Source organism: Lolium perenne, chromosome 2, assembly GCF_019359855.2.
Source record: "Lolium perenne isolate Kyuss_39 chromosome 2, Kyuss_2.0, whole genome shotgun sequence".
Taxonomy (NCBI): Eukaryota; Viridiplantae; Streptophyta; class Magnoliopsida; order Poales; family Poaceae; genus Lolium; species Lolium perenne.
Genome location: NC_067245.2, coordinates 269,272,518 through 269,294,737, shown reverse-complemented (window position 1 = coordinate 269,294,737; position 22,220 = coordinate 269,272,518). Strand labels below are relative to the sequence as shown.

At 45.9% G+C, this 22,220-nt stretch overlaps 4 protein-coding genes across 6 annotated transcripts; 2 read left to right on the top strand and 2 right to left on the bottom strand.

Annotated features, from left to right (window-relative positions):
• The first annotated feature begins 732 nt into the window (after nucleotides 1–732).
• On the top strand, nucleotides 733–6,228 carry LOC127335950 (uncharacterized). Its single transcript, XM_051362685.2, has 15 exons — nucleotides 733–927; nucleotides 1,976–2,328; nucleotides 2,596–2,719; nucleotides 2,810–2,924; nucleotides 3,054–3,199; nucleotides 3,290–3,361; nucleotides 3,826–3,894; nucleotides 3,972–4,052; nucleotides 4,117–4,236; nucleotides 4,327–4,401; nucleotides 4,576–4,656; nucleotides 5,056–5,129; nucleotides 5,228–5,288; nucleotides 5,497–5,552; nucleotides 5,771–6,228. The coding sequence occupies exons 1-15, from the start codon at nucleotides 811–813 to the stop codon at nucleotides 5,847–5,849; spliced, it is 1,623 nt and encodes a 540-aa protein (XP_051218645.1). The 5' UTR covers nucleotides 733–810; the 3' UTR covers nucleotides 5,850–6,228.
• Nucleotides 6,229–6,613: 385 nt separating this feature from the next.
• Nucleotides 6,614–11,282, top strand: LOC127335947 (sucrose synthase 7). The gene is made up of 17 exons (XM_071826668.1): nucleotides 6,614–6,849; nucleotides 6,988–7,120; nucleotides 7,215–7,369; nucleotides 7,483–7,675; nucleotides 7,766–7,884; nucleotides 7,974–8,190; nucleotides 8,271–8,366; nucleotides 8,445–8,621; nucleotides 8,708–8,824; nucleotides 8,916–9,082; nucleotides 9,175–9,399; nucleotides 9,475–9,796; nucleotides 9,973–10,217; nucleotides 10,315–10,453; nucleotides 10,556–10,662; nucleotides 10,757–10,780; nucleotides 10,899–11,282. Exons 1-17 carry the CDS (start codon nucleotides 6,749–6,751, stop codon nucleotides 10,957–10,959), a joined length of 2,598 nt encoding a protein of 865 aa, XP_071682769.1. The 5' UTR covers nucleotides 6,614–6,748; the 3' UTR covers nucleotides 10,960–11,282.
• Nucleotides 11,283–11,965: 683 nt separating this feature from the next.
• On the bottom strand, nucleotides 11,966–14,437 carry LOC127335951 (uncharacterized). 2 transcript variants are annotated; one of them, XM_051362687.2, is made up of 4 exons: nucleotides 13,781–14,437; nucleotides 12,735–12,854; nucleotides 12,298–12,351; nucleotides 11,966–12,219 (listed from the first exon to the last, which is right to left on the bottom strand). In XM_051362687.2, exons 1-3 carry the CDS (start codon nucleotides 14,351–14,353, stop codon nucleotides 12,340–12,342), a joined length of 705 nt encoding a protein of 234 aa, XP_051218647.1. In that variant the 5' UTR covers nucleotides 14,354–14,437; the 3' UTR covers nucleotides 11,966–12,219; nucleotides 12,298–12,339. The 2 variants fall into 2 exon arrangements, with proteins under 2 accessions (XP_051218647.1, XP_051218648.1); XM_051362688.2 differs by having other exon boundaries at nucleotides 11,966–12,208.
• Nucleotides 14,438–15,977: 1,540 nt separating this feature from the next.
• Nucleotides 15,978–21,005, bottom strand: LOC127335949 (uncharacterized). Of its 2 annotated transcripts, none has more exons than XM_051362684.2 (10): nucleotides 20,895–21,005; nucleotides 18,550–19,041; nucleotides 18,302–18,467; nucleotides 17,619–18,215; nucleotides 17,163–17,543; nucleotides 17,002–17,077; nucleotides 16,849–16,912; nucleotides 16,622–16,769; nucleotides 16,412–16,525; nucleotides 15,978–16,280 (listed from the first exon to the last, which is right to left on the bottom strand). In XM_051362684.2, the coding sequence occupies exons 2-10, from the start codon at nucleotides 19,038–19,040 to the stop codon at nucleotides 16,215–16,217; spliced, it is 2,103 nt and encodes a 700-aa protein (XP_051218644.1). In that variant the 5' UTR covers nucleotide 19,041; nucleotides 20,895–21,005; the 3' UTR covers nucleotides 15,978–16,214. The 2 variants fall into 2 exon arrangements, with proteins under 2 accessions (XP_051218644.1, XP_051218642.1); XM_051362682.2 differs by lacking the exon at nucleotides 20,895–21,005 and adding an exon at nucleotides 20,465–20,735 and having other exon boundaries at nucleotides 15,983–16,280.
• Nucleotides 21,006–22,220: the final 1,215 nt, after the last annotated feature.

The window sequence follows — 22,220 nt, the reverse complement described above, 5'->3', positions numbered from 1 at the left end:
AAGAAAAAGGGGCCAAGCCCACGATACACTTATGGTTTCCGTGTTCATCTTCTCTTTTATATAGTATCATACAAAAATATTTTCATATCATACGGTTATGTTGCCAATATATCATGACTTGGCTAAAACAACCTGGCATTGTACCGTTCATAAGGAAATTATACTTGGTTGCAACTAATTAAAGCAAAATGCGGTGGAATGTGCAAAAAATATTTAGCATGCACTTGATTAAAACAACCGTCTTGTACTGTTAATAGGGAATTAGACTTGCTTGCAATTAATTAGAGAAAAGCCTCGTAAAATATGCAAAATTTTCATCTATATGGTGATCCGTGCAAAGCTATGAAGAGAATATGGTGAAATGTGCAAATTCCCACATGGGGAACCAATTGATGGAGGAGACTGAGTTGCATTGGCTAGGGTTTCTGAGAGGATAGTACCTGGCGAATAAAAAAGCAATTTGAGTACTCCCTCCGATTCATATTAATTGACTCAATTTTGTCTATATATAGATGTACTTAGTCAATAAACGCGTCTATATCTAGACAAAGTTAAGTTAATTAATTTGGATTGAAGCGAGTATTAGTTTCACACAATTGAATCTAGTTGTTTACATGTTTTTTTCCTGAGGAAATATGCTTATTTTGTCTGAACACCCTCCTGCGTAACAGGCTCGGTTCGGCACGGTAGGGCCCAGCATCAGACTATCACTCTATCAGTATTCTGCTCCTCGCAAGGAAAAAAAATAGACTATCATTACTCCGCTGCACCGAGGGATTAGCTAGGGTTTAACGAGCCGCGCCGAGCACCATGACGGCCACATCGGCGGCGGCGGAGGTGGACGCGGAGACCAGGAGCATCCTCGAGCGGGCCGCGGCGTCCTCCTTACCGCCGCTCCCCGCCGTCCACCACCTCCTCTCCGTCGGGGTTCGGCTCCTCGCCCATCTTGTTTTTTTAATTCTCGAAATTATGCCAGGAGTGCCGCCTTTCTCGATTAGAAGGAATACCAAGTCTCAGCAGTTCCATAGATAAATGCTATGCTTATGGAACAGCATTCGGAGTACGTCTTAGGTAGGAGTACTATTTTTTCTCTGCGATGAAACTTAGCTGCTTGAAGCAGAGTAGAAGAAATCCCCAAATTCAGATCGTTTCTGGGGGGCTCTCATTTGGTGTGGTGCGTCAGCACTCGATTTTCATTGGTAGATATCTTGTCTAAACAAACCTGCTACTTCCCTGCTGCCCGAGCTATGCTGTTGAATTGTCACTGTTGTTATATTTAATGTTTGGTACTTCGTTTATCTCCCCCAATATCAATTTTATCTACTCCATCCATATCGGTTTATTAGTCCTGCTTGTGTACCTAGATCATCAATTTGACCTATATAACTCAAAAATTATACCATTAGAAAATATAACTTCTAAAGTTTGTAGTGATATGTTTTTTGCAATATATACCCATATTATGTTGGTCAAATTGACAACCTAGGACCATGCGTAGGACTAATAAACCGATTTGGAGGGAGTATGCACAAACCTTTTGTATTTGTGCAGTACTTATTGTCAAAGTTAGATTAATGCATATGTGTGTGTATTATTTGATCCAATGAGCATTTCCTAGGGAAGGGGTCAATTCTTTGAGCAGTTTTTCACGGATATTTTGGCCTCATGTTGATGGGTGGGGATTGAACTCCGAGAATTGTGTCCCCCCATGATTTTCTCTCTGTGTGTTAATTGTTTCTAGATGTAAGGACGGATATAGAAACGTTGGAGGAAATTTTGATTGTGTTCAGATAGAGTGAAGGAGATATAACCATTTTTTTCTTAGCTTGTTCAAAAGCATGCTTGATAGGTTGATTTGTATGGAGTATTTCTGTCCAGTGGCTTGTCTGTTCGTTGCATTGTTCAGTGTGATCTGCCTGTTAATACATATAGTCACAACTGGAGAAAAAATCATCAACATTATATCATGTTGCAGGTCTGTGTCCGATGCATATTTCGCATGTTTGGATCCTTTAGCCATGCCTGCTCATGCACCTCTCTTACGGTGTCAGTCTTACATTCATTTCTTGAAGAGCATGATGATTCCGTGAAGAGTGGGTCTTGCTCGTGTTTGTCGACTGATGAAACATGTTGCTCTGTTTGCTTTGGAATATTGCTACCCACCTGCCATCAGGATGATGGTGTAACACCATTTGATGACACTTCTTGTATTGACATCATCACTTCAATGGTATCTCAAGCAGTCCAGAGAGAGGGCTATCAAATCGATGAGTTCTCTTTAGAAATTTCACTGCCTGCAGTTGTAGCAGCTAATGAACGTGCCATCAGGTAAACCATCTTTACTTGAGAATCCCTGCCTCAGTTTTTTCTTACCACCTTTAATTCATATGTGACAAACTGACAATGGCAATTCAAGGAAATGACATCACATAGTATGATACCGGGTAGTTACAATGTAAGACCATGTCTTACCTGCTCTTAATATACATGGACTTTTTTGTGCGTTTCATTCTAACCTTTATGTTCTTATAATAAATATCTGATGATTCTGAACTGTTGTTTTCATAATGTAGTTTGCTTTTTGCCTCTTAATAGGTTATACATGAAACAAAAATATGGCAATGAAAATTGGTTCAAGGACGAAATATTTTCTCAACAAACCATGCCAGTGAAGGAGGCCCTGAGATTTTTGATAGTGCCATCACTTGAGAAACAACTGGTAAGTGCTTCTGTGACTGTCTTTTGCTTGGACTGATGATGAAAATATCTTCTACAATCAATAATTTCTTGACTAAATAAATACATGCAGGGTGTTAAGCATAGTAACAATTCATTTCGAATCCGCTTAACATATACTCATGATGATGCTTCGCTGAAGCTTCATAGTTTATTGCCAAATGACCGTAGTCATAAAAGAAAAACTGGTAAGTACTTACTGCCAAAATACAATAAATTTCTTATAACTGGTTAGTTCCAACAAGTAATATCATCCTCTTGGATTCATCCGAAATTTTATTTTCATTCATATGATGATTTGACTAATGTCCTAACAGAGTCAAGAGGAGGAACTGACACTAGACGGAATTCAACATATGATGATAAACAGATATTAAGCGAGACAGATTCATTCATCCATAAGACCCTTGACGGTATTCAAGATCAAGAGTTCTGTAGTTTATTTCAGTTGCCTCCTGAGAAGGTGCCATGTTCTATTACATTATTGCTTTATCCAAGAAATTGGCCATATATTGTACTGCTTCTTAGATCAATTTACTTGATTTCCCCCCAGCTGGTCAAACCATGCAATCTTGTGATATCCTGCCTAAGGTCACCCATATATATTGGTGGAAGATACTTGAAGGTATCTTCAAGTTATCCTTGGTTTTAACCTCTGAAATTCATTACGCGAATGCCAATCAAAGCAGAAAGAACCTTTTGTAGCAAGGAGCTAAGGACTAATTCCCTAATTATGAACTTATGGCCTTCTTAAATAATCAATCTCACTGCTTTATCGAAGAGTTACTTCATCAAGAGTTATGCAGTTCTGTAAATTAACCGTCCAGCCTTATTAAAGGTGATGCAAAAGATTCAACTCTTTGTTGTTATGAGTAATGCAAAATGTTTTAATCATTTCAAAATCAAACATCTTTCTTGTAAAGAGGGAATGGTTTCCTTTTCCACCATAATATCAATTTTATACCACTTCGTATGTGTTTCACTATTCTCAGTAGAGAAAAAAATTTGCATATATGTTGCTCTTCAGTTGAACCTGTTGGTATTCAAAATAGGTTCTGAATCCCTCGTGATACTGTTCCCCATTCTCAGCTTTCAAGAAATGTGAGTCAGTCATGTTGGATAATTGATGATGAAAGAATGGGTGAAGCATCAGTTGAGGTGAAACACACTGTCCGAGAGTCAAGTCCCAACCCAACAAAGAGAAATACATCTGAACAGCATTCACCTTTTTGTAGGAGATAATTGGAGAGAATGTCCGTGCCATCTGCAGAGGTGATGGCTGCAAGTTCCATGCTGCTGGAAGAGAAGATATCGATGTAATGTTGTAGATTGGAACTGTATCCATCAGTATTTACTATGCTAAATGTCTCACATACACAGGTACGGATGCTTGGATCTGGTCGTCCATTTCTAATTGAAGTCTTGAATGTGCGGTCTATCCCATCTGCGAATGAAGTTCAACAAATTGCTGAGAAGATTAATAGCTCCGAAAAGAAATATGTAAGGAATCAAACGGATGCTAGATTGACATTGTAGGTCATAGTTGCACACACGTTGCATATGATGTGCTCATGACTTGACATTTTATAGGTCAGAGTTAGAAATCTCAAGTTGGTAAACAGTGAAATATGGTCCATGATGCGTGAAGGAGAAGCGGAGAAACAGGTGCTCTATTAATCCGTGGCAAGTGTCATTTTGCTGAAATGATATTGTCAGTTCTTATCTTTAACATCTGTTGTCACATTACATTATTGCCTGAAGCCAATACGTTGCCTTGTCTTGCAAAATTATGCTATCCTTTCCTGATTACCAAGGCTTACTCTTACTTTATGTGTACAGAAGCAGTACGCTGCCCTCATATGGACTTCTAGGCCTCTGACGGATAATGACCTGCAGAAGATTTCTGTTGTTAAGGATATGGTACATATTTGCTTACTAGTAAATGTAGAGCAATGTTGATTCTATTCTTTTGCTGTTTTGTCGACAAGTTTGTGTTTTGCATGTGACCATGCGTCACAGTAAGCTTTGGGTTACTTTGATTTAACCAGATAGGGTCGAAGCAGGTAGCTGGGAATAAGTGTGCTGAAATATGAGATGAACTTTGCCATGATTTCATTTTATTTTTTGTGTGTCGGGATCAGTATTCTTGATGCATCTATGCATTTGTTTGTCATGGATATATATATGTGACAAATTGACTGACTTGCGACTGTACCTGAGTTTATTCAGCTATTTTTTGTTCATGTCTTGCTACTCATGGACTAAGCCAACACTATGTGAAATACACATGATAACATCTTTTTCTTATCTGCCTTGTAGGAAATTGTACAAAATACCCCAATAAGGGTTCTTCATCGAAGAAGCCCATTAGAGCGGAAACGGATTATACATTGGTGAGAGTTCAGGCAGATTCCAGCTTTATGTAATCCGTTTCATATTTTTTTTATTTGTTGCAAAAATCAACTTCGTATTTCATTTATCTGTCAATCAGGATGGAGATTGAGAAAGTTGAGGGCAGCTCAAACTATTACTTGCTGCATTTGTGCACTCAGGTACCATCTTACCGATTTTAGTGGGGTTATTTGTCTTTGTATGTTTTGGTTATATTTTACCTGCTCTATACATTCTGATTTTGCATGTCGTAAGTCGTAACTGGTAGGAAAATGCACCATTTTCTGGATACGTGTGTTACCATCCAATGCAAAATGCAGGTTCGATAGTTTCTCTCTCCTGCTTGATTAACTGTTGGTGTGTTTACAGGCTGGAACATACATTAAGGAGTTTGTGCACGGTGATCTTGGGCGCACAAATCCAAGGTGTACCCATATTTCTTCTCTATATTTAGGTTCCTTGCTATTTATCAGGCATGTGGCACCCTATTGTACTCAGAGAAACATGCAATGCATGCTCAACAGTGCATGCCTCCTGTCAAGCTCCATTTATCTGTGTATAAATAAAAATATTGAGCTTACAATATCAGTATACGGTTTTATTAATTTCTGATCAGCTTCTTTGCGCATGTCTGCTATTGCAGTATTGGTGCCATAGTAGGTTGCAGGGCCGAGATACTGCAACTCGATGTCACTGATGTCAAAATGGACTTGCTGCAATAATATGCTATTGGTAGAGGAGACGTACTCATGTGCCAAGATTCCTGTGGAAAAGACAAGTGGCCGATGGCCAGTGCGCAAGGAATGACAGACTGATTCTTTTCATCATTTGGAAAATCTACACCAACCAGGCAGGGAACCAGCAACAGTTTTGAGAAAATTGAGGACTGTGACCCCATTTGGCTCCTATGCTTTCCCCAGCAACAATTTTGAGAAAGTTGAGGAACTGACCCCCATTCGTCTCCATTGTTTACCTTGTATGTCACCTTGTGCAGTTGTACTAAAAATCACCTGCCCCGCAAGAGAAAGTACGAACATCACATGGGAAGCTTGTAAGCTTGCGTAAAGTCGGATTAACGGCGAATAAATTTAAATTTGAGAATTTACTGAGTGAGGGTGATAGCCGGACTCGGTTGTAGTTTGGTTTTCCATTTCTTCTAGTTTCGTTTGACAATTTTTTTTCTTTTTCTTAAAGTGTTGAATTATTTCAACTGCTATGTGTAGACCATTATCCAACTGCCGTGACCCACAGCATCTTTCTATTCTAAAAGTGGCTAATATAACAGTGGTTCTAGAAAGGAAAGCTCAAACCCTCGATCGGAAGCACAAGACATCCTATGATGAAGTGCCTTTCTTGCTTTGTGTGTTTCGTTGGAATAACTTCTCCCAGGCAATGTGCTTTCTCCTCTGAGCTTAGCCTCATATGTCTTGCAAATTGCAATCTCCAGCTACGTCCACGTTAAAGAAATCTTTCTCCAGGGAGGAACGTATGGGTGCTCCTCTTCTATAAATTATCGTGCATCAACACCCAGACAATCACACAACATACTTTCTCAGTTGCCTTCCCAATAGAGTTCGTGGACCTTCTCCACCAACCTTAACAAGCCTGGTAGCCTCTCACCATGGCCTCCAAGCTTAGCTTCAAAAGAATGGATAGTGTTGCCGAGAGCATGCCCGATGCACTGCGGCAAAGCCGGTACCAGATGAAGAGATGCTTCCAGAGGTATTAAAATCCAAACTTTGGATGTTGCATTAGCTGGATCAAAATTATTTGTGTTGTATTGCATGTAAAAGCTTATTCTTCATGTGATGTTGCTGCTGTGTAAGCTTCCATCCTGAAATCTGAGCAAAAATATTTCAGGTACATATCGAAAGGTAGGAGGCTCCTGAAGAATCAGCAGCTCATGGAGGAGCTGGAAAAATCACTCGATGACAAAGCCGAGAAGGAAAAGCTCGCTGAAGGGTTTCTCGGTTACATTATTTGTTCGACCCAGGTTAGTTCACTTCAAAATTAACCAATTTCCTTCTGCATCTTGAATAATGTTTGAACGATGGAGAGTATTAAATTGTGTATCCTTATGTTTGCAGGAAGCGGTAGTGTTACCACCATTTGTTGCATTCGCTGTTAGAATGAACCCTGGCATCTGGGAATACGTCAAAGTTCATGCCGATGATCTGTCGGTCGAAGGAATCACACCATCGGAATATCTGAAGTTCAAAGAGACATTATATGATGAGAAATGGTATTAATTTTCTAATATAATATAAGCGTCACAAGGATGAGAAATGATATTTGATTCTATGTCATGAGTATAAGTGTGAAACTGAAAAAGATGTATGTTCATGTGAATTTCAGGGCCAAGGATGACAATTCACTGGAAGTTGATTTCGGCGCTCTTGACCTCTCAACGCCTCATCTCACACTTCCCTCATCCATAGGGAATGGGATGCAATTCGTCTCTAAATTCATGTCTTCAAAGTTGAGTGGCAAGCCTGAAAGCATGAAGCCATTGCTAGACTACTTACTTGCCCTGAATTACCGCGGTGAGGTAAGGATGTCAGTCATTCATACCACAGAGATTATCAAAGTATCAAGAATAAGATACTGGTTGGACTTATATATCCTTATAAACATGCAGAAGCTGATGGTTAACGACACAATTGACACGGTGGAAAAGCTTCAGACAGCACTGCTCCTTGCAGAAGTTTTTGTTAGTGGGCTGCCAAGATACACACCATATTTGAAATTTGAACAAAGGTAATGTGCCATCACATTATGTAGCTATAAAATTCATGGCGCCAACAATGTGCAACCATGCCTAAGGTTTCTTTACATTGGTCTTGCAGATTTCAGGAGTGGGGATTGGAGAAAGGATGGGGTGACACTGCCGAAAGGTGCAAGGAGACGCTGAATTTCCTATCTGAAGTGCTCCAGGCACCGGATCCTATCAAGATGGAGAAGTTCTTCAGCAGGGTTCCATCCATATTTAACATTGTTGTCTTCTCTATCCATGGTTACTTTGGCCAAGAGAAGGTTCTAGGCTTGCCAGACACTGGTGGTCAGGTATCAATATCATCAAATATTAGGAAAATGGTACTCTGGTCAGGTTATCATACTCTGAAGGCATGGTTACTATGTAACAGGTCGTCTACATCCTAGACCAAGTCAGGTCCATGGAAGAGGAGCTGCTGCAAAGAATCAAGCAGCAGGGTTTGCATATAACACCAAAGATTCTTGTGGTAAAGCATATTACACTGTGATCTTATTGCTATGTCATTTGTCGAACCGGTGGACTAATGGCTACTATTGTGCTGCAGCTAACAAGACTGATACCAGATTCCAAAGGCACAAAATGCAATGTGGAGCTCGAACCAGTTGAGAATACAAAATATTCACACATACTCCGCGTGCCATTCAAGACCGAAGATGGGAAGGATTTGCGCCAGTGGGTTTCCCGGTTTGACATTTACCCTTACCTAGAGAGATATGCTCAGGTTTGCCAGCTACGAGTTGTTGATTATCAGCACTCTTCTGTTAGTGATGTTGTCTTGAGTAAAATTTTGTCCCGGCATAATTTCAGGATGCCTCTGCCAAAATTCTTGACATTATGGAGGGCAAGCCAGACCTCATCATTGGCAACTACACCGATGGCAACTTGGTGGCATCCCTCATGTCGAGCAAACTAGGAGTCACACAGGTGATGTTTTTTTAATCAAATAGGATTACTCAGGATTTCTCTTGTTAACAATCACAGTTGATATGACATCCCTAAATGGTCTTCCTAACAGGGAACAATTGCACATGCTCTGGAGAAGACTAAGTATCAGGACTCAGATGTCAAGTGGAGAGAACTCGACCAGAAGTACCACTTCTCCTGCCAATTCACTGCTGATATGATCGCCATGAACACTACTGACTTCATCATAACTAGCACATACCAAGAAATAGCTGGAAGGTCTGTATACTGAACCATACTGTAACTTCAGTGCTCTAAGAATGCTTGAGTACTTGCTCCTAGATTTTTTTTAACATGAATATATGATGCAGCAAAGAGAAGCCTGGTCAATATGAACACCACTATGCATTCACAATGCCCGGGCTTTGCCGCTTCGCCACGGGCATCAATGTCTTTGATCCAAAGTTCAACATTGCTGCACCTGGTGCCGATCAGTCCGTCTACTTCCCCTTCACGCAGAAGCAGAAGCGCCTGACAGCTTTACATCCACAGATTGAAGAGTTACTGTACAGTAAGGAGGACACCGATGAACACATGTGAGTCCCTTGGTAAACCACATACTTTTATTTGATCAGACCAAGTTACTAACTGTTGTGATGCTACCAAATCAGAGGCTATCTGGCAGACAGAAATAAGCCAGTCATCTTCTCGATGGCAAGACTGGACAAGGTGAAGAACATCACTGGACTAGTCGAGTTGTATGGCCAGGACAAGAAGCTCAGGGACCTTGTGAACCTTGTCGTCGTGGCAGGCCTCCTGAATGCTGCACAGTCCAAGGACCGAGAAGAGATAGAGGAGATCAACAAGATGCACAGTTTGATTGACAAATACCAACTGAAAGGACAGATCCGATGGATTAAGGCACAGACTGACCGTGTCCGTAATGGCGAGCTGTACCGTTACATCGCAGATACGAAGGGTGCATTTGTTCAGGTATGCAATAACCTACAAAACTAGCTGCTCGGTTTAAACAGCATATGCCTCCGTCCTCTGAAATGTATGCTATGGGGTAACTAACCAGTGCATAATACCTCAACTCTAGAATTTTCTTTATTTCTTGCAATGAAACCTCAAATCTAGGCTCATAATCCTCTTGTATCTGGTTTCAGCCTGCTCTCTATGAAGCATTTGGGCTAACAGTCATCGAGGCAATGAACTGCGGGCTGCCAACCTTCGCAACAAACCAAGGAGGGCCAGCCGAGATCATTGTCGACGGGGTCTCGGGTTTCCACATAAACCCAATGAATGGCAGGGAGGCAGGCACCAAGATTGCAAACTTTTTCCAGACGTGCAAGGAAGACCCAAGCTACTGGAACAAGGTGTCCACTGCTGGACTTCAGCGCATCTATGAATGGTAGGCACCAACTCTCATGCTGCTTCATGAATGGTAGGCACCAATCTTCCTATCACCTGGTAAGAAAATATTAACCACGTGTTATACATGATGGCAGCTACACATGGAAGATTTATGCAACTAAAGTGCTGAACATGGGATCAATGTATGGCTTCTGGAGGACGCTGAACAAGCAAGAGAGAGTGGCCAAACAATGCTACCTGCAGATGTTCTACAATCTTCAGTTCAGGAATCTGGTGAGTTTATGCTGTGATTTATCTTGTGCCATGGCCAATGCACAATGTAAACAAGACGATAAAAAAAGGTCTGATCATTGATCATGTCATCTTTTCTTTCAGGTGAAGACCGTCCCCAGAGTAGGCGAGCAGCCTCCAAGAATCGCACCCTCAACGTCAACAGGTGTGGTGGCACGCCGTAACGAGATCGTAGCAAGGCCGAAAGAAAGGCAAGTGTGCCCACTCTTACGAAATTTACTGAAGAAAGACCGGGGAAGCAACAACTGACTGACATGTTTGTTGTTTGGGATTTGGGTGCTGCAGAAAGCCGCAGGGCAGGGTCCAAAGGTTAGTGTTCGGTTCTTCCTTCCAGCAATGAAACTAGCTGCGAAACAGCACGACGATGAGTGCTAGATTATACATCATGCATGCATACTGATCTTTGAAAGCTTCCTTGTGTGCGCAGGATGATGACCAGCCTACTAGGGCCGAAGCCGCCAACATATGAGGAAAACAGCTACAGATGAACTATGATTGTATTCTGAAATAACCAATATCCGATACCATAGTGTGAAGTTGATGGATGTGGTATTTGTATACGTGTGTGATTTTTATTGTTGTACAAGTTGGACGATCACATCAAACTGCTGGTTCATGGTGACAAGGATGTAAAAATTAGTGAGATTCATCGCAGCAAACCGTTGCAAGTCATGAGCTTGCAAAGTATGGTCCGAGTTCATGAGTAGACGGCATGCTGAGATTGGTGCTATTCTACTTGACTCGACTACTTGGACAATGTGGCTGTAATCTCTATTCATGATTAATGAAATCCATATTTCATCGTAAACAACTCGACTACTTGCACGAGATCTCGGTTGTGGCTTCTCCATCGAGTCACGCAATTGGCTTTGAGAAAATTGGTGTTGTTGAGTCTCTCGCTCGCATGTTTCTAGCATGCGTTTGGTTCCTATTGTTGATGGGGTTGTTAAGTCAAATATGCCCGGAGATGTTGTTGCGGTACCCCTCATGCCATAGTGCGGTGTTGGAGTGTTCGTCGTCTTGTGGTTATTTGTGTTGGTCTTGTCGTTATTTGTGTTGGCTAGAGTGGGTGCCGCCTGTCCTCTTGTGGTAGTTTGTTGTTTGGGTCTATGTTAGGCCTGGTTTTGGGTGTGTGTTGCCCTGTTGTTGTATGTTTTCACACGATTTTCTCCTAAGAACTGTTTGCTCTTTTCTTAATTTTCTTAATTGATGGATGAGGCAAAGCTATTGCCTCCGTTTCAAAAAAAGAAAAGGGCTGAGGTTGTCTAAGACCACAACCACCTCACAACCCACAGTCGCTCGCGGTATTGCCTCATTGACACCTCCAAGTTGAGTCATGCAAGACCTGGTGGAATCATAATTACCTGTGGAGAGCCACCATTGTTGATAGGGTCTCTCAAAAAAAAAATATTCACGCCAGTGCTACTTTCTCTACAATCACTATGATCAGATGAATAACTCAGAAGGATTATAAAGACATGGGCAGAGAAAATAACATAATTATCTCATATTATCCATAATTCCGATATGGCAACTGTTGAATATTCAAGTACTAACATACCCAAACATATCTAAGTACAAGAGAAAATTGGACAAAATCTCAAATGAGAAGTAAGCCTCACAATATACACTGCATCAATTCATTGATTATTAGCCAAGAAGCTCCAGTGTTTGGTTCAAGCTCCGCCACACAATCCAGTCCACGAACAAAGATATCGAGGCAGCTGCAGTTCAGTTCTGTTGGATGCCTGCGTGTTAAGGCGTGTTATTGTTCCACAAACAGTAAACACCAGTAACATGTGCCCATTTATCCCATGAAAACTCACCATAGAGATCATATCATTAAGTAGGAAACTAGGAGTGCATCCTCACTCAGCCGCCTGCACATGATAATTAGTCAGAACTCAGGCAAGACAACAAACCCTAGAATATCATACACCACCACTTCTGCTCTCCAAGTTGAAAAGCATGGAATGTCCAGAATCACTTGTGAGATAAATACTACTAATGGAATTTTTTTTTCATTAAATACATTAAACTTAATGTGATGCCATGACCTATTGTCAAGGTTTGCCCCCATTCTCTTTCTTATCCATTGATAGATCGCCACAAGGTCCTTGTGGACTATAATTATGCAACATATAATTACAAATTGCATGCTATAATGTTAAAGGCAGTATAACTTGACAAAACCAAGAAAATCTGGGGCGCATATAGGAAATATAATAGGAAAAAACAGTAGCATATAACATTAAGAGCAAACCTTGTTCAAAGGGTTGTCTGGCGATTTCTTCCATAGCTTCCATATCATGTCTTTGTACTGTTTCAGTGTTAGGCCTGGCTTTTCTTCCTTCAGCCTAGGAAGTTCCGCCTCTTCGAATGCCTGTCATACAGATAATTCAAATGTGTTTATAAGAAACAGATGTCTAGTGACCATGAATATTCCACCATAGCATACGACAGTAAAACTAAATGACCCACTATGAGTAAACTAAATAGCATTCAATGTACGATGTTGCAAAGTAACATGAAGGCATATAGTAATACATAAAACTGTTGTAAATGACATGAAAAAAAAAAATCTACCAATCAGAAGTCAGTGTTGAAGTTGGAACTAAAGTGACAGCAAGATCATAAGACTAAATGTATTGCTCACACACAAATACATGTCCTTCTTTGATATGCAAGCCATGACTGACAGTTAAAGGTACAGTAGCTGGTCATCGTCTCGGACCATCTACTGGCCATCACATTGGTAAGCTATTGCCTCGCTGGCTAGCTAATCAGATGCGAGACCTCCTTTCGATAAACTTCTCCTTTTTGGCCCTCAGCATATGCGTTGTTAGCATACAAGAAATAAACCAATAAGTAGCATACAAGATACTGCACTCATTATGTTCAAGGAGCAACTGGCACTACAATATCCGATATGAACTCATGTCATCCTGTCTTAGGAAATTATACAAATTTGATATTTCATACTGTCTCTAATGGTGTTCATGGAGCATCGAAACAAATGCAAACAAGCACCATCTAGCACACCTGTGCAGCTCGTACCAGAAGAAGTTACTTTTGCGCATCCTCACAATTCACCTCTAGATAATACTTGTCACTGTCAGCAAACCAAATGTCCATGGAACGATAAAATCCTACCGTGTTTTAGTTGTTCCTAAACTCCTAATAGCGTAGAAATACCTTCTCTTTGTGATTATATAGTATATATCATCAAATTTCAAACTTACGCAGCAGTTGTGTTGAGTAGACATCTACTATAAACTTTGGACTAAGAAGAAGCACATAGGAATATACCTTGAAGGATGCCTTGAGGCGACGCTCGGGATGCCTGTCGGCAGGCAAGGGTGACTCGGAGTTGACGAGCGACATCCGGGCGATGGCCTCGCCGACGGAGGACGCCTCGACGATGGAGTCGTCCCTATTGGTGTTGGGCACGACGACGACGCGCTCGTACTCCTCCTCCTCGCTGACCCGCGCGGCGCGCTTCTTGGCGGCCTCGGCGTCGCGCTCGAGGCGGAGGCGCTCCTCCTCGCGGCGGCGCAGCAGCTCGGCCTCGGTGACCTTGGCGGCGGGGGCGGCGACGCGGTTGGCCTTGCGGGCGTCGGTCTTGGAGGCGGCGGCCCTGGCGAGGGCGGCCTCCTCGGCCTCGGCGAGGCGGCGGTTCTCGGCCCTGCGCGCGGCCGCCTCGGCCTTCTTCTCGGCCTCCTCCTCGCGGCGGCGCGCGGCGCGGGGCTTGGACCCCTCCGCCTCGCGCCAGTACTCCTCCTCCTTGGACCGCTCCGCCTTCTGGCGCCGGTCCGACTCCTCGGCGGACCGGCGCTCGCGCGCCGCCTCCGCCTTGGAGTTGACGCCCATCTTCTTCGGCATCGCGGCGGCCGATCGGCGGTGGGAATTGGGGGAAGCTGAGGTCTGGATTGGGATTCCGGTAAGATGCCCGGCCCGGTCAGTCTAGGGCTCGCGTTTGGGTTATGTCTGTGCGAGTCGCTTATTGTGTACGCGTGCGTGTTGCTTTTCAGGTTCGTTCCGGCACGAAACACCTTCTAGAGTCTTCTGGTTGTACAACAACTCGTGTGGACGCTGGCCGTGGAGGATCAAATACGTGGAGTCTGACGTGAAGATCTTATTATTTTTTCCATTGACACACCTCTTTCTCATATTACATCAGTAACCCATTGTCAATTGAGGTCATGCAAAAAAAAAGTGTTTTAAGTGTTTTTGATTCAACGGGAAGAGAGGTCTTCCGTTTCGTGGCGGTGGAGGGGTCTTTCATTTCATCGGGCGGTGGAGTACATTTTACATAAAGGATCTCACGGGAGAAATAAAATTACAACTTGAACATAAACTTTTGCACTTGAGATCCTAGAACCAAAAAAATGAAAGAACAATCCGGTCCAGACCTTCCTCCAGCTCCTCGACCATGATCTTGTCAAACCTTCCGAGCACGGACAACCGTGACCACTTGGAGTGCTACGGCGGGAGCACACTCTCCCGGAGACAAATGCCTCCAACAAGGCACAAACACGTGGAGGTTGAACAACCGTGTTTACCTGTTGCCGGTATCCAAGGTGGGAGTAGCTACCTTTCAGCCAGAGATGTCGATGGCAAAAGGTCCATTGAAGGATTTACTCCGAGATTGAAATGGAGCGGCCGCTTCACCAACATCTGATCCACAAAGGGATTCCCCACTACTAAGCATGAACTCCACCTCGCACTCAACCAAACCTCCCTAGAAGCTCCTACACCGTCTAGACTGCTCCATTGCTCTCCACCGTAGCAACCAGGAAGAACATAACTAGCTAGAGCTGGAGCTCCACACGCCATGTCTTTATTGAAGGAGACTCCTAAATGCTCTACTCGGTCCTGCTGAATTACGATCTCCAAAGCATTAGCAAGACGAAGAGGAACCCTAACCTGCGCTAGATCTAGCCGACCTCCTGCGCATAGCTCCAAGACACTGACATAACATCGAACTAAGACCTCCAAAGAATCAACATGACAAAGAGGAACCCTAACATGCGTCAGATCTAGCCGACCTCATGCGCGTAGCTACAAGACACTGGCATAAAGTCAAAATAGAACAAAAATCTAGCCTAGAAATGTACACGGAGGGGTCTCTCACCCGTTTTGTCACCGTGCACCGTCGAAGAGGGGTGGGGAGGGGAGGGGCCGACCGTCGAGCACAAGGAGAGCGAATGAGGGGCGATACAAGTGGGGATGGGAAAGTGAAGTCGGTCGATTGTAATTACTGTCTACTAGCAGTAGGGGAGGCTCCTCGAAGGGCTTCTTTGATTCATATGATAGGTAAGTGTAAGAATAGAAAAAAGATATGATTCTTAGCAAGACGAAGAGGAACCCTTTGTGACTATGCAAGTCGGGTAGGAATCAAGCATGCACAAGCGTGTTGACACGTATATGCCCACTCGGTGCACCAAGCAGAAAAATTAATCTTCTGTCAAGGCCATTTCTAACCCGTACTTGATTCATGCAACATGTGTGATACGCGTGGCTATGTGAGCGGGAGAGGAGGAGAAGCACCCATGAACATCTCCTCTTACTCCCTCGCTTAGTGAAGCGAGAAGAGCTGCCTTTATGAACCACTTCAATTTTTTCCCAACTAGTAATATAGGCGGATCGAGTAATGCCTCATGGAATTAGAGCTCGAATTGCAATAGTTAATTGCAGTTACAATCGTGTAGCTGCAGTTATCAGGTATGCGCAGAGATCCAACTCAATCGATCCAAGAGACCCCCATCATCTTTGCTGCGAACGCGTAACGATCCGCAGCCTCGTCGATCTGCAGTCCACGCAACGAATATACTCCATATGCATGAGAAAGCGATTCAGTCACAAAACAAATTTCAAGGCAGAAGAATGAAGAAGACGATGGTTTTCCGGCGCAAATCAGTAAATCGCGTGCGTACGTACAATTTTCTGCGTGGAGCGGCCGCAGCCGTGGCCGCTCTTGCGGTCGATCCGGGCGACGATCGGGTTCGTCTGCGGGCTCTGCTCCACGCTCCTGCACAGCACGTGTTGCATCGTCTGACGGATGAAACCGAACAGATCGTCAGCTGGTGATACGGAAAACGGCCGATCTCGTTCAAAAGCGTCAAAAGGAAACAGGAAGCTTTTACGTACCGCGAGGAATTTCAGAGTGTGCGACGGCACGACGCGGTCGTCGTGGTCCGCCGTCAGCAGCATGGTCGCAGGGTACTGCTGGCGGCGGCGGTGGTCTCCGGCGGCGCACTTCTCCCACGGCCGCCTCACGTTGTGCAGCGGGGAGTACCTGCGTTCGTGGTCGTCTGAAAGATTAATTCGAGCCGAGAAAAGACAGAGACTGTTATTTCGTCAGTTCAGTTCCATACTTGATCAGCCACTGGAATTCCTCCTCCTTCTCCGAGCAGCCGAAATCGCAAGTCCATGCACGACCTGCATCAATCAAGTTCATAACATGAAAAACTTACACAAGGAAACGAACAAGATGTGATTCTCAGGAGGGGACAGGCCCAAAAGCAAACCTATGGTGAACTTGTGGAACCGGAGCATGTCCATGACACCGACGTGAGCAAGAGCACACCCAAAGAGATCAGGCCGCTGCAACAGCAAAACAACCCCGCTGCAGCATAAGCGACCAATCTTCTGTTGCTGCAACGACGCGGCACAGACCAAGAAAACTAACCTGGTTGATGCAGGCGGCCACCAGGAGCCCCCCGTTGCTGCCGCCCTCGACGCAGAGTCGGCTCGGGCTCGTGTACCCAGCGGCCACGAGGAACTCGCCGGCGGCGACGAAGTCGTCGAAGCAGTTCTGCTTGTTGGCGAGCGAGCCGGCCTTGTGCCAGCCTTCGCCGTACTCCCCGCCGCCCCGGATGTTGGCGATGCAGGCCACGAAGCCGAGGTTCCTCATGAGGACGACGCGCGCGGCGCTGAACTGCGGCGTCACGCTCATGCCGAACCCGCCGTAGCCGAAGAGCAGCGCCGGGTGCGACCCGTCGAGGTGGATGCCCTTCCTGGACACCACGAACATCGGGATCTTGGTCCCGTCCTTGCTCGGGTAGAACACCTGAAAAAGCAAGCAAAGGTTAACTGAACCGCAAACACCTTACGCATGGTTCATTCAGCTAAGCTAATGTATTACCTGCTTGGCTTCAAAGTCCGTGCGATCGAAGCCTGGAACCGAGATTTCTCTGTAGATGCTCATCTCAGGAACCCCACTGCTCAGATCACACCGGTAGACGATCCCCGGAGTAAGGAAGCTCGCGAACTCGACGAACACCTCGGAGTCGGCCCGTCGGCCGGAGATCCCGTTGACGCTGCCGATGTCGATGGGTATGTCGTGCAGCAGCTCCCCGGTGGCCAGGCTCCTCATCTGCAGCACGTACTTGACGTCCGAAAGGTAGTTCACCAGTAGCTTGTCCCCGTGGACGGCGCATGCCGATTCCAGGACGGCCTTGTCGTCCTCAGGGAGAACGTCGGTCCACGAGGACTGCGGGTCACCGACGTCGACCCGCGAGAGCTTGTACCTGGGAGCGTCTTTGTTCGTGAGGATGGTGAATTGGGTGCCGTCGTTGGCGATGACTCCGTAGTAGGCCTCGAATTCGTCGATGAGCTTCACGAACGGAAGCATTCCGTGGGTTCCCTTGAGGCCTGACAGACCGTGGGGAAGGGATGAGAGGTCGCAGTAGTAGAGCTTGTTCACCGGCTCTGAAGTTTCTGCAACTGACAGGAGCACGTACTGCAGCAGAGTAGCAAAAGAAAAGATATCAGCTACTGAATAATCTCTCTGTTTCTGTCAATGTTAAGGTTCAATGCCTAGTGTACCTTGCCGTCCTCTGTAACTTCAGGGGTGTAGATGTACTTTGGATGTTCGGGGTCTTTCCAACACAGCACGTCGTCAGACTGCTCCGTTCCAAGGAGATGGTAGTAGACCTCGTGGTTGAGGTTGACATCAGTCCTGATCCCAGAATCAGACGCCCCATCGTCGTCTCTGCTCATCAAAACCACACCAAGCATGAAGCACAAGATACTCCATTTTTATCACACTTGTAGTACAATCTACAGCAACTTACTTTGGAGCAGGGAAACGAGAGTAGAAGAACCCTTTCCCGTCGCGCGTCCACGCGACGCGGGAGAACTTCACCCAGGAGAGGGTGTCGGGCAGGAGGTGCCTGTCGCGGACGCGCATGACCCTGATGGTGACCCAGTCGCTGCCGCTGGCGCTGGTGCCGTAGGCCAGGTGCTCGGCGTCGTCGCTGACGCCGACCATGGACAGCGACACCGTGGCGTCGTCGCTGAGCGCACTCGGGTCGAGCAGCACCTGGGGCTCGCCGCCCAGCCCGTGCTGGACGTAGAGGGCGGCGTGGGGGAGGAGGCCCGGGTTGTGGAAGTAGAAGTAGCTGCCGGCGCGCTTGAACGGGGCGCGGTGGCGCGGGTGGTCCAGGAGCGCCGTCAGCTGCCCTCGCAGGCGGCCGCGGTGGTCGCAGGTGGCCAGCACGGCGTCGGACACGGCCGCCTGCGCGCGCACGAACTCCTTCACCTCATCCGACTCCAGATCCTCCATCCTGCACGTACACAACGGCGAGATGTGCGTCACTCACGGAATTTATTACACAACGTGCCGCCATCGCTACAAATATCATTGGCTCTATGCCTCTATCTAGGAAGGAAACTATCACTTCCTCTGTTTTTTAATTACAGTGTGTACTAACTACTCTATATAAAAAATATCAGTATTTATAATACTCCTTCCAACCCAAATTACTTATCATAGATTTACGCAGGGCCGGCTCTAGAATTTGGAGGGACCTAGGGCAAATTCTATAAATGGACCCAATTTAAGTTGCGTGCATGCTAGATGGGCTTAAATTTTTCTCTTCTATCTTTTCCTATATATACACTGTGACAGAAATAATGGGCCCTCGTTTTGGTTGGGCCCCGGGCCGTCGCACTTCTTGCCCTGGGCCAGAGCCGGCCCTGGATTTACGCAAAATATTGACGAAAGTAGAAGGAGAAAATTTGCCACAGGACACCGTTATTTTTTGGCATTTGCTCAAACACACCGTCTAATTGTGTCTTTGCTAGATACCATTACAATTTTGTGACACATTTGCCAGAACACACCACCTGGCTAAAAACGAAAAGTTTTGCACTTTTACGGGGATGGTTGGTTTTGAAGACAAAGGGCAAAACTTTCTGTTTTCAGCCAGGTGGTGTGTTCTAACAAATGTGTCACGAAATTGTTATGGTACATAGCAAAGACACAATCGAGCGGTGTGTTTCAGCAAATGCCAGAAAATAACAGTGTCCTATAGCAAATTTTTCCTAAGAAGTGTGAGTTCTTATGTAGCAGATTAAAAAGTGCGGGTGTCGGCAGTTCTTCAGTCTACTGCATACAATCCACAATCCAGAGAAGCACGTGGCGTACAGTGCAGATTACAGATAGATACAGGGGGCGCATGCGTGCCACGAGCTCGGTGTATTTGCTGCAATGCAACCACAGTGAAATGAATGAATGGAGCAATGATCCTCTTCCGGCGTGGTGAATGCAATCAGCAAGTGCAATTACTGTAGTGCCCAAGGATATTGCGTCTTCTAGTATAGCAGAAGCTGTACTTTGTGTGCTAAAATGGCTGACCAAGTGACTTTTCCTTGATCTAGAACCGTACTCCTTTCATGAAAACGAACTATACATTTTTTCCACAAAATTCGGCATTTTTAGATATACCTTAGCTGAAAACGTCAAACAGTCTGAATCTTGGATGTGCTAATCGACTGCTTCTCTCCGGTCTATACATGTATCAAGTTGGGCAAAGGTCATGGACGCAGAAAGAACCGAAGAACTAACATTTCCGTGGGCCGTAGGAAACATATATGCGGAAACGAACATGCATATACTATGTAGTGCTCATCGAAAAAAGAGAGCAAACCAATACGAGATTCCCTGAAGAACGAAAGAATCAGGCGGCAAACATTCGAATCACTCACCATCTGTAGGGGTCCGGGACGAGAACTCCATGGTAGTCGTCCACAATGTCGCCGTCGCGGCGAGCCGGAGGGTACCGGAGCGGAGGCAGTGGCTCGTCGGCGGCGGCGAGGGAGCCCATGGCGATTGGTGAAGCAAATGCAGCGACCTAGGTTTGGTGGTGGTGCTAGTATTGAATGAAACTGAACTATCGCAAGCGGAAGCTCAAAGAAGTCCTATGCACGAATGCACGATGACCACACAGCACGATACAATGTGGTATAAATAGATAGTTTCAGAAAACATTTATATATATAAACAGGTAGGGGTCATAGGGAAGAGAGTGTGTGCAGGATGTGATCACGTGGCGACCATTTTTCTCACTCCACAGGCAAATTAGTTCGGCAACTTGCTATATTCAAACATAAATAAATATTAAGACAAAACACTTACCTAGGACAGAGTAGTATAAAGTTATTTTCGATAAGTGAGTGCTAGAACCAAGTTTCCTGCGAAGTTCGATTGCGTGACAGCTATGCTGAGCACTTATACGAGTATGTGGGCAGGGAAAGAATCGAATTTTAGGCACTTTCGGAGTACATAAAAGTGGATATTTTCTGGGAGTTGATAAAAAACGGAGGTTGGATGTCGCCATGGAGATGTAAGAATGTTGCCATGGGCGAGGACCAGTCGCTGTCAGCCTGTCACGCGCGAGGCACGCCTCTGACCAAACAGCTCTGCCTTCTGCCTTCGCATTTACACATTTTTGGATGCGAAGGCATCTCCAGCGGCGCGACGCATTTCGTTCAAACAGACCGTTTGCGTCAGGTCAAATGGTCGAAATCGTCCGGGCGTCCGTTTGCGTCGGGGGTGGCTCCAGCGGCACGACGCATAATTTTTTTTTTCATTCATGAAGCCATAATTTACATTAATAAAAAAACATAAAAAAGCCAGAAAGGCGTGCTAAAAGTAGGTGCTGCCTACTGGTCGTCGTCGCTGACGAGGTCAATCAACTCCGGCGTCGGCCATGGAAGCTCGTACGCCGGCGGTGGAGGAGGTACCGCCGCATGGGCAGGAGGTTGTGGCCAGGGATCCCACGCTGGAGCAGCATGCGGAGCGCGTTCGTTGGAACGCGTCGGCGCGGCCGGAGGAGTCGCCGGCCTCCCCTGCGCGAGCGCTGACTCGCGGAGCTGGATTGCGAGCCCGTCCCACAAAGCGAGCTCGTTGAGCTCGTCCTGCTCGCTGTTGGCCAGTGCCATGGCAATGGCCTCCTCCTCGGAAATGTCCGGCGGCTGGGTCTCCGGATCCCACGCTGGCCTGCCGTCGTCGTGGTCGTACTGTGCCATGGTCACGTCCTCGTCCTCATCGTCGTCCTCGTCCGCGTCCTACTGGTCGTTCTCTTCTTCTTCTGTGGCGCTCGAAGTAGTCTACGTCGGCGAGGTAGCCAGCGTGGCGGCGCGCGTCGAACTCCCACGTCCCGAATGAAATCCAGTTGTAGGAGTTCAGCGCGTAAGTCGGATCCTCCCGCGGATCCGGCGGCAAGATCGCTCGGCGGCGGCGCACCTCGTCCCGCCGCTCTCGGCCCTCGCGCGGCACGGGGGACCGGCACGCGCCTCGAGTTGAGGTACCAGCCCCTCCCGTCAAGTTCGCGTCCAGCCATGGTACCGGCCGGTTTTCCTCCCATAGCTGCCGCACGAAGTCGACGCGGACGTACCGGCCGACCCGTGCCTTCTTGCCGGACCGCGAGCCGCTAGACTCGTGGTCGTTCTTGGTCTTGCG

What these genes read in the sequence shown, in the direction of transcription:
- LOC127335950 (XM_051362685.2), top strand. Translation starts at nt 811, where the DNA reads ATGACGGCCACATCGGCGGCGGCGGAGGTGGACGCGGAGACCAGGAGC. An exon ending in ATAGCTCCGAAAAGAAATAT is followed by an intron (nt 4,237 to 4,326) that starts GTAAGGAATCAA and finishes GACATTTTATAG; the next exon opens with GTCAGAGTTAGAAATCTCAA. An exon ending in CGGAAACGGATTATACATTG is followed by an intron (nt 5,130 to 5,227) that starts GTGAGAGTTCAG and finishes TCTGTCAATCAG; the next exon opens with GATGGAGATTGAGAAAGTTG.
- LOC127335947 (XM_071826668.1), top strand. Translation starts at nt 6,749, where the DNA reads ATGGCCTCCAAGCTTAGCTTCAAAAGAATGGATAGTGTTGCCGAGAGC. An exon ending in TAACACCAAAGATTCTTGTG is followed by an intron (nt 8,367 to 8,444) that starts GTAAAGCATATT and finishes ATTGTGCTGCAG; the next exon opens with CTAACAAGACTGATACCAGA. An exon ending in CTTCAGCGCATCTATGAATG is followed by an intron (nt 10,218 to 10,314) that starts GTAGGCACCAAC and finishes ACATGATGGCAG; the next exon opens with CTACACATGGAAGATTTATG.
- LOC127335951 (XM_051362687.2), bottom strand. Translation starts at nt 14,353, where the DNA reads ATGCCGAAGAAGATGGGCGTCAACTCCAAGGCGGAGGCGGCGCGCGAG. An exon ending in GCCTCAAGGCATCCTTCAAG is followed by an intron (nt 12,855 to 13,780) that starts GTATATTCCTAT and finishes TCTGTATGACAG; the next exon opens with GCATTCGAAGAGGCGGAACT.
- LOC127335949 (XM_051362682.2), bottom strand. Translation starts at nt 20,583, where the DNA reads ATGGGCTCCCTCGCCGCCGCCGACGAGCCACTGCCTCCGCTCCGGTAC. An exon ending in AAGTTACAGAGGACGGCAAG is followed by an intron (nt 18,216 to 18,301) that starts GTACACTAGGCA and finishes ACTCTGCTGCAG; the next exon opens with TACGTGCTCCTGTCAGTTGC. An exon ending in GAATTCCAGTGGCTGATCAA is followed by an intron (nt 16,770 to 16,848) that starts GTATGGAACTGA and finishes CCACGAACGCAG; the next exon opens with GTACTCCCCGCTGCACAACG.